Here is a 10454-nt window from a genome sequence, read left to right on the forward strand (position 1 = left end):
TTTTTTTTACCAAACATATGTAACAGAAAACAAATTAGCTTAAAATGTTAAAAAAATATTGATTTTTACATTTTTTTTTGGGGGGGGGGGGAAATTCATATATAAAAAAATGTGAAAAATATTGTTATTTTTGCAAAATTGACGCTCTTTTTTTGTTTATAGCGCAAAAAGTAAAAATCGCGCAGGTGATCAAATACCACCAAAAGAAAGCTCTGTTTGTGGGAAAAAAGGGCGTAAATTTCGTTTAGGTACAGCGTCGCATGACTGCGCAATTGTCCGTTAAAGTCACGCAGTGCCAAATCGCAAAATAGGGCCTGGTCAGGAAAGGGGTAAAATCTTCCGGGGCTTAAGTGGCTAAGATAAAAAGATTTCTGTGCGCAGCAGCCGCCCTCAGCACCCCCTCATACTTACCTGAGCCCCATCTCTGTTCAACGATGTCGACGAGTCATACGGCTGTCCTGGGACTCTCCTTCCTGATTGGCTGAGATATACCCGGGCGCCATTGGCTCCTGCGGCTGTCAATTAAAGCCAGTAAGCCAATCAGGAGAGAGAGGGGGGCGGGGCAGAATGGCAGTTCCTTGTCTAAATGGACACATGAAGCTGCAGCTTGGTTCGGGTGCCCTCCTAGTAAGCTGCTTGTTGTGGGGGCACTTCATAGGAGGGAGGGGCCAGGAGCAGGAACGATGGACCCAAAAAGAGGAGGATCCGAGCTGCCCTGTACAAAACCAACTGCACAGAGGAGGGAAGTATAATGTGTTTATTTATGAAGACTTTACAATCACTTAAACATTTGGCTGAATTGCAGTATAGTTTAATAGCACAGTAAAACCCTGGAACGGAAGTTATTTACACGTCTCATTGCATCACATGTCCCAAATAGCGATGACCTGAGCTGCCCTGGGTTTGGTTTGGCAGGGGTTCAGCAAACCAGTTTATAGCTGAGAAGAAGCTCTGTGTATTTTTACATCCTGAGGAAGGCTGTGATAGACATATAAGGTTCATTTCAGAGCTGTCCTGGATGACCAGAAGCTCAATAAATAAATAAATGAATAAATAGATGTAGCACCCTCCTAGATAGGTGCTAGGTAGATTGAGTAGTTTTGGCTCTGTCTGCTTAACAGCAGAGTAGCAGGCTAAATGTATGTGCTCCCCAGGGGCGTACCTAGAGCATTTGGCACCCGGGGCGGATCCTATATCTGGCACCCCCAGGCGACGAACTGCCCATTGACGTGTCACGTGTAAAATGTATGGAGACCCCCTTTTACATTACACAGCCCCGTACCCCTGGACCCCTTTACATTACACAGCCCCAGTACCCCTGGACCCCTTTACATTACACAGCCCCCGTACCCCTGGACCCCTTTACATTACACAGCCCCCTTACACCTGGACCCCTTTACATTACACAGCCCCCGTACCCCTGGACCCCTTTACATTACACAGCCCCCTTACCCCTGGACCCCTTTACATTACACAGCCCCCCATTGGAACCCTTTACATTACACAGCCCCCATCCCCCCATGGAACCCTTTACATTACACAGCTCCCACCCCCCCATGGAACCCTTTACATTACACAGCTCCCCAATACAACCCTTTACATTACACAGCCCCCCAATAGAACCCTTTACATTACACAGCCCCATCCCCCATACAACCCTTTACATTACACAGCCCCCCAATATAACCCCTTTACAATACAACCCCCCCCTCCAAAGAACCCCTTTATACAACCCCCCCTCCAAAGAACCCCTTTATACAACCCCCCCCCTCCAAAGAACCCCTTTACAATACAACCCCCCCCTCCCTCCTTCCCTACCTCCCTACCTTTTTAGGAGGAGAGCGGAGGAGGAGGAACTGTTTAAAGCAGAGGATGTGAGAGAGACTCACTGTCACTCCCGAGCCCTGAATACACAGCGGTCGGCGCCTCGGCGGGAACTGCAGAAGTTACTGTGCTAGTTAATGAGCAGGTGATTGGTTGATAGGCGGTCCTAGTAACCAATTGCATTCTCATTAACTAGCACAATTAACTCCAGCAGCGCCCGCCGATCGCTGTGTATTCAGGGCTCGGGAGTGACAGTGAGTCTCTCTCACATCCTCTGCTTTAAACAGTTCCTCCTCCTCCGCGGCGGAAGCAGTCTGGCGGCCGGCCCCGGGTGTCACCCTGGTCTTCCTTGACACCCCCCTAATGTGTGGCACCCGGGGCGGACCGCCCCCCCGCCTGGTGCTCCCTGCGTGATTCGGGAGTGAGGCCTGCTCAATGTGCTCAGTGTGTATTCATCTGGTCCCAGGGGAGTGTCCCTTAGCAGATCCAATGGCGAGGTACGTTGGATGCTGTGGGAAACCTGGCCAATGATAAAAAGGCTTTTGTAACTGTCCCAGTGGGTTGGCACAGAAAGTGGTGCATTCTGGGTCAGAATATAAAAGCCATGGGCACAGGAGGCAGGGGGTCTTTGGGCGGGAAGCCAGGTCCCAGAAGAAGGGTGGTGGCTGCCTCCTCTTCTGCAACAGGTGGTGACGGTCACAGGCGGTCGGCCTGGTGAGCCAGTGCAAGGAGGCTAAACCCAGAGGTCGAGGAGAAGCTGACTGCAGGAGTTAGGGCAATAGTGATTCTGGAAAAACAGTGTCCGTGAGTACAGAAGAACTTGCCCAGGGGTCTGCCCAGGAAGGGGACACAGTGTAGAGTCAGTGGATGGGTGTCAGCTAGCACAGAGAGAAAAGGGGGTACCAAGTTAGAACCCTGAAGAAATCATATATACAGTATCTCACAAAAGTTAGTACATCCCTCACATTTTTTAACTATTTTATTCTATCTTTTCATGTGACAACACTGAAGAAATGACACTTTGCTACAATGTAAAGTAGTGAGTGTACAGCTTGTATAACAGTGTATATTTGCTGTCCCCTCAAAATAACTCAACACACAGCCATTAATGTCTAAACCGCTGGCAACAAAAGTGAGTGCACCCCTATGTCAAAAAAAGTCCAAATTGGGCCCAAAGTGTGAATATTTTGTGTGGCCACCATTATTTTCCAGCACTGCCTTAACCCTCTTGGGCATGGAGTTCACCAGAGCTTCACAGGTTGCCACTGGAGTCCTCTTCCACTCCTCCATGATGACATCACAGAGCTGGTGGATGTTAGAGACCTTGCTCTTCTTCACCTTCCCCTTGAGGATGCCCCGAAGATGCTCAATAGGGTTTAGGTCTGGAGACATGCTTGGCCAGTCCATCACCTTCACCCTCAGCTTCTTTAGTAAGGCAGTGGTGGTCTTGGAGATGTGTTTGGGGTCGTTGTGTTGGAATACTGCCCTGCGGCCCAGTCTCTGAAGGGAGGGGATCATGCTCTGCTTCAGTATGTCACAGTACATGTTGGCATTCATGGTTCCCTCAATGAACTGTAGCTCCCCAGTGCCGGCAGCACTCATGCAGCCTCAGACCATGACACTTCCACCACCATGCTTGACTGTAGGCAAGACACACTTGTCTTTGTACTCCTCACCTAGTTGCCGCCACACACGCTTGATACCATCTGAACCAAATAAGTTTATCTTGGTCTGATCAGACCACAGGACATGGTTTGAGTAATCAGCATACTGTTTGGGAGCTTTCTTGTGCATCATCTTTAGAAGAGGCTCCTTCTGGGATGACAGCCATGCAGACCAATTTGATGCAGTGTGCGGCGTATGGTCTGAGCACAGACAGGCTGCCCCCCCCCCCACCCCTTCAACCTCTGCAGCAATGCTGACAGCACTCATACGTTTATTTCCAAAAAGACAACCTCTAGATATGACGCCGAGCACGTGCACTCAACTTCTTTATGGTCTTGGCCACTGTGCTGCAGCTCAGTTTCAGGGTTTGGCAATCTTCTTATAGCCTAGGCCATCTTTATGTAGAGCAACAATTCTTTTTTTCAGATCCTCAGAGAGTTCTTTGCCATGAGGTGCCATGTTGAAGTTACAGTGATCAGTATGAGGGAGTGAGAGCGATAACACCAAATTTTACACACCTGCTCCCCATTCACATCTGAGACCTTGTAACACTAACGAGTCACATGACACCAGGGAGACAAAATGGCTAATTGCGCCCAATTTGGACATTGTCACTTAGGGGTGTACTCACTTTTGTTGCCAGCGGTTTAGACATTAATGGCTGTGTGTTGAGTTATTTTGAGGAGACAACACATTTACACTGTTATACAAGCTGTACACTCACTACTTTACATTGTAGCAAAGTGTCATTTCTTCAGTGTTGTCACATTACAAAAATGTGAGGGGTGTACTTACTATTGTGAGATACTGTACATTCCTTGTGACAGCAATACAAGTGATCAGATTTTTCAGTGCAGTGAAATAAAAATAAAATAAATAGAAAAAAAAGAACAAAAAGAAAATGCATATGTAAATCGCGCCCGCAAATGTAAACAGTGTTCAAACCATGCATGTGAGGTATCACCGCGATCGTCAGAGCGAGAGCAATAATTCTAGCACAAGAGCTTTTCTGTAACTCTAAATTGGTAACTGTTAAAATTTTGAAAGCGTCGCTTATGGAGATTTTTAAGTACCGTAATTTGTCACCATTCCATGTTTTAAACCGTAATATGTTAGGTATCCTTTCACTCAACGTGACATCATCTTTCACAATATACAAAAAAATTGGCTACTGTTTAGTTTTTTTTTTTTATTTAGTAAGTATATTTATATATATATACTGTATATATATATATATATGTATATATATATATATATATATATATATATATATATATATATATATACAGTCCCTTGCAAAAGTATTCGGCCCCCTTAAACTTTGCAACCTTTTGCCACATTTCAGGCTTCAAACATAAAGATATAAAACTGTAATTTTTTGTGAAGAATCAACAACAAGTGGGACACAATCATGAAGTGGAACGAAATTTATTGGATATTTAAAACTTTTTTAACAAATAAAAAACAGAAAAATTGGGCATGCAAAATTATTCAGCCCCTTTACTTTCAGTGCAGCAAACTCTCTCCAGAAGTTCAGTGAGGATCTCTGAATGATCCAATGTTGACCTAAATGACTAATGATGATAAATAGAATCCACCTGTGTGTTATCAAGTCTCCGTATAAATGCACCTGCACTGTGATAGTCTCAGAGGTCTGTTTAAAGCGCAGAGAGCATCATGAAGAACAAGGAACACACCAGGCAGGTCCGAGATACTGTTGTGGAGAAGTTTAAAGCTGGATTTGGATACAAAAAGATTTCCCAAGCTTTAAACATCCCAAGGAGCACTGTGCAAGCGATAATATTGAAATGGAAGGAGTATCAGACCAATGCAAATCTACGAAGACCTGGCCGTCCCTCTAAACTTTCAGCTCATACAAGGAGAAGACTGATCAGAGATGCAGCCAAGAGGCCCATGATCACTCTGGATGAACTGCAGAGATCTACAGCTGAGGTGGGAGACTCTGTCCATAGGACAACAATCAGTCGTATACTGCACAAATCTGCCCTTTATGGAAGAGTGGCAAGAAGAAAGACATTTCTTAAAGATATCCATAAAAAGTGTTGTTTAAAGTTTGCCACAAGCCACCTGGGAGACACCAAACATGTGGAAGAAGGTGCTCTGGTCAGATGAAACCAAAATCAAACTTTTTGGCAACAATGCAAAACGTTATGTTTGGTGTAAAAGCAACACAGCTCATCACCCTGAACACACCATCCCCACTGTCACACATGGTGGTGGCAGCATCATGGTTTGGGCCTGCTTTTCTTCAGCAGGGACAGGGAAGATGGTTAAAATTGATGAGAAGATGGATGGAGCCAAATACAGGACCATTCTGGAAGAAAACCTGATGGAGTCTGCAAAAGACCTGAGACTGGGACAGAGATTTGTCTTCCAACAAGACAATGATCCAAAACATAAAGCAAAATCTACAATGGAATGGTTCACAAATAAACATATCCAGGTGTTAGAATGGCCAAGTCAAAGTCCAGACCTGAATCCAATCGAGAATCTGTGGAAAGAACTGAAAACTGCTGTTCACAAACACTCTCCATCCATCCTCACTGAGCTCGAGCTGTTTTGCAAGGAGGAATGGGCAAACATTTCAGTCTCTCGATGTGCAAAACTGATAGAGACATACCCCAAGCGACTTACAGCTGTAATCGCAGCAAAAGGTGGCGCTACAAAGTATTAACTTAGGGGGGCTGAATAATTTTGCACGCCCAATTTTTCAGTTTTTTATTTGTTAAAAAAGTTTGAAATATCCAATAAATTTCGTTCCACTTCATGATTGTGTCCCACTTGTTGTTGATTCTTCACAAAAAAATTACAGTTTTATATCTTTATGTTTGAAGCCTGAAATGTGGCAAAAGGTCGCAAAGTTCAAGGGGGCCGAATACTTTCGCAAGGCACTGTATATATAGATAGATAGATAGATAGATAGATAGATAGATAGATAGATAGATAGATAGATAGATAGATAGATAGATAGATAGATAGATAGATAGATAGATAGATAGATAGATAGATAGATAGATAGATAGATAAAATGTTTGGGGGTTCTAAGTAAATTTTCTAGCAAAAAAATACTGATTTCAACTTGTAAGCAACAAGTGTCAGAAATAGGCCCGTTCCTTAAAGCGGAGTTTCACCCTGGGAATTTTTTTTTTTATAAAAATCCCCCCGGGACAGTCAGGGTTAGTGCATTCCACAATGGCTAGCCTCTGATCTGTCCCGGGTTGCACTTACCTTTTAGAAGAAATACTTACCTTGAAAATGTATTGTCCAGCGCTGCCATCTCAGGTGTGGGCAGCTTGAAGCCAGCGCGATCCTCTTCTGCGTCCTCTTCCGTTTTCTTCGGTCCCACGATGCACTGCACCGACCCCGCCGTCACTTCCGGTGCCGCAGCGTCATCCCTGCACAGCTTCTGAGCATGCCCAGAAGCTGTTTAGCAAGGTATGACGGCGCTTGCACCGTAACTGACGTCGGGGCCGGTGCAGACGCATTGATTCCTGGGAGCGATGACGTTCAGCTCCCAGGAATCATTGCAAAGCCAGGAAGTGACGAATCGCCGTTCCCGCCGAGGGGAGGAAGAGGAAGTAAGGTAAGTATATTATCTTCTAAATGAGGTAAGTAAAAAAAAAAAAAATTGCAATTATCCATTTGTTTTTCAGGTGACCCGGAGCGAGAAGATGGAGGTAAGTTTAATTTTAGGGTGGAACTCCGCTTTAAGTGGTAAATAAATTTGAGTATACTAGCATTAAATGCATTTTACATAATTACATTAGTATTTTCCCAAAGAGATATTAAACCCAAAACCAAAAATTTAATATATTGCAGATTAAGTACAATAATAACATAGCGCTAATCAATAAAAATAAATGATAAATAAAACATCATAGTGAATGACCACCAATAAAGAGTCCAAAGTATGAAGTAAAAAAAATTGTGCATAGGCAAGTCCCAAAAACAAGTGAATTTAGGGATTCCAAAACAAAAGTGTTATCCAGGTGTTACATAGTATACATTCTTCTTGTGACACCGCGGGAAAGTGCAAGTAAGGGACACCACAAAGTGAAGGTAATGGGAGGGAGCTTATCAAAGCGCCGTGGTCACTCAAAATAATGAGATGACCTCACCAGGCATATAGGTAAAACAGATGGACTCCAGTCGCAGAGGACGAGCAATAGTCAGGAAGGTCCAGTCTCCACATCAGATGTATTCAATGGATTACGGGCATGTGTAAAATATATATAATAAAGACCATAGCGTGATATTGTATGTACTAAAAATGAGGATTTATTAAAAAAACTACTCACAATACAGGCGAATAAACAGGCGCATCAAGGAAAATAGGCTGGAAGAGTCCAATCGCGGCATACCGCGTGTTCCCAACAGCAAAACTAGAGATGAGGCCGGCACGCATGGGGGGCGTGTGTACGTTGCGTCTGGTGCTGCCGACGCGTTTCGTCATCAAAAGACGTCTATTATATATTGCAGCTTACTGATCATTAGATGCAGTGGCTGCATTCATTTTTATTTCTAGGCTTTTCCCCCTCTGTTATTTATCTGGTGATCACCGGGGGATAAGTTTAAGAAGCAGCGGGAGAAGTGCCCCCTCCTGCTGCTTCCCGGTGGTTCCTGGGCTTAAGTTACCGATTGCTCAGCCCAGGAACAACCTGGCTCTGGCAATGTCTTGCCATAGAGATAAGCAATGGCAAGATGGCCACCACTCATTTCTATGCCCGGGGAGGACCGGAGCGACGTCACAACACCACTTTTTTTTTTATTTCCCATGTAAATATATATATATATTTTTTCTCTTAAAGCAAAAAATAAAATCGTTTTTTTTTTTTTTTTAATCTTTTGCTTTTAAGGGTAGCGGAAAGATATGGGGTTTTTCAGACCCCAGATCTCTCCATAAAGATGACCTGTCATGCTGTATTGTTATCACAAGGGACGTATACATTCCTTACGATAACAGTGATCAATTTTTTTTTTCTTTAAAGGGACAGTGACATTTAAAAAAAAAAAATGTAATAAAATAAATAAATAATAATAAAAACGTTTTAAAGTGCCCACGTGCTCACGCGCATTAGTGAATACATATGTAGGTCATGCCCACATATGTAAACGGTGTTCGCAGTGATACCCCACATTTGTGGTGCAAACGTCTGAGCAAGAGCAATACTTTTAGCACTAGACCTCGTCTGTAATTCTAAGGATGTGCAATTTTAAAAGATTACATGTTAGGTATCTATTTACCCAACATAACATCATGTTTCATATTATACAAAAAATTGGGGTATATCTTATGTTTTTTTTTTGTTTTTTTTTTTATTCATTAAGGTGTATTTTTTCCAAAAAAATATATATATATTTTTTTTAATTTTATTCATTAAGGCATATTTTCTCCAAAAAAAAAACATCTGAAAAACCTCTGTACAAAAAAATGTGTGACATTAAAAATTGCAACAACCGCCAACTTATTCTCTAGGGTCTCTTCTAAAAAATATATCACGTTTGGGGGTTCTAAGTAATTTTCTAGCAAAAAATACTGAAAAAAGTCTGGTCCTCAATACCTGTGCTTGGGGGGGTTAAGGGGTTTCACACTGAACTGGTGGAAGGGACTCAGGGAGTTCTAATGGTTCATGGGTTAGGGCAGTGGTCCTCAACTCCAGTCCTCAGGGCACACTAACAGGCCAGATTTTAAGTATTACCTTGGGGAGATTCAGGCTAGAGTACTGCAATCACTGAGCAGCAAATTATATTACCTGGGATGTATTTCAGTTATCTTGCAAACCTGGCCTGTTAGTGGGCCCTGAGGACCAGGGTTGAGGACCACTGGGTTAGGGCATAGTTGCCTTGCCCCATGAGCTGGCAACCCACACTTTGCCACTGACAGGGGGTATAGGGTTAGGGTCAGTGTCAAGGGTCACCTGCAATCATTAGTAATACAGTCCTGGATTTGTGTTATCTGCACATGCACACATTTCCATAATTGGACCCCTTCCACCCCCCATCTACTATCGCTATTGTCATAGCACTGTTTCTGATAATACATTTTCTCCCTTACCCAGCTGGGCGTAGATCAGTCCGAGCTCATGCCAGTCTGCTGTAGCTAACCCTCGATTATCCACCAAGACAATGCCATCGGTCAGTCTATACGATCTTCTTACCATTGTAAATCCACCAAAGTCATCTCTCTGGTTAGCATGAATCCTGAAGTCTCCTTCGAGGACGTACTTACAGGAGTTGATGAAAGCTGACTTCCCATGACCCGTATATCCAAAGAGCTGAATGAGGACCCGGTTGTAGCCCTGGTTCCCCCATCTACAATTATCTAGGCTGAAGTTTTCTACAAAAACCTTCTTCTGCTCAGGAGTCATGATGTCGCTTTCTAATCCGAATTCTCTACTGAAGATTAAGGAACAATGTTTGATAAAATGAAAGTAAAAGAGTGATGATTTATTATTTAGAAATAGTTCCTGTAAGAGATGTTTACTTAGGTTGTACTCAATGTACAATCAATGTACGTAATGGGAATTTCCATTGGACACATGCCAAGGATAACATGGGTGCTGCTGGCTTAAAACCACAAAAAGTTTTGAACTGGCCCTGAATGGTAAAGTTGCACGTAAGGCACAGCCACAGATCTCCTCAATTGTGATCACCCAAACTGCTCTGGGTTCGGTTTGAGCAGGATGTCAAACTGGAACCCCACTGAAATCACTAGGAGCTGAATCGGTCAGATTTAAAATGACAATATTCTGGGCTAATAGGCAAGGGGGTTTTAAGAGAGGCTTCATGGTTCTCTGGTTTTGGTGCCAAAGCACAAATCCGTACCCCAGCCCCAGCCCTGCTAGAACACTGTCCCTCCTGTTGAGGCTGAACCCTCCACAATCTTGTGCCCTTCTCCATGCCTTACTCCTCCTCAATGATCTCCCCCCCCCGCCCCATTGATC

The 10454-nt window shown here is 43.7% G+C and overlaps 1 protein-coding gene across 1 annotated transcript in view; it reads right to left on the reverse strand.

Annotated features, from left to right (window-relative positions):
- The window catches only part of LOC309558399 (uncharacterized protein), a gene marked incomplete at its 3' end in the record, with an annotated part of 34742 nt that extends 24846 nt beyond the window's left edge, over positions 1 to 9896 (reverse strand). Inside the window, exon 1 of the mRNA XM_082261473.1 lies at positions 9566 to 9896. Coding sequence (XP_082117599.1) covers positions 9566 to 9878 — 313 coding nt within the window. The 5' untranslated portion in view covers positions 9879 to 9896. The remainder of the gene's footprint in view (positions 1 to 9565) is intronic.
- Between the last annotated feature and the right edge of the window lie 558 nt (positions 9897 to 10454).

This window comes from Pelophylax lessonae (genome assembly GCF_965119305.1).
Source record: "Pelophylax lessonae genome assembly, chromosome: 6".
In the NCBI taxonomy this organism is placed as follows: domain Eukaryota; kingdom Metazoa; phylum Chordata; class Amphibia; order Anura; family Ranidae; genus Pelophylax; species Pelophylax lessonae.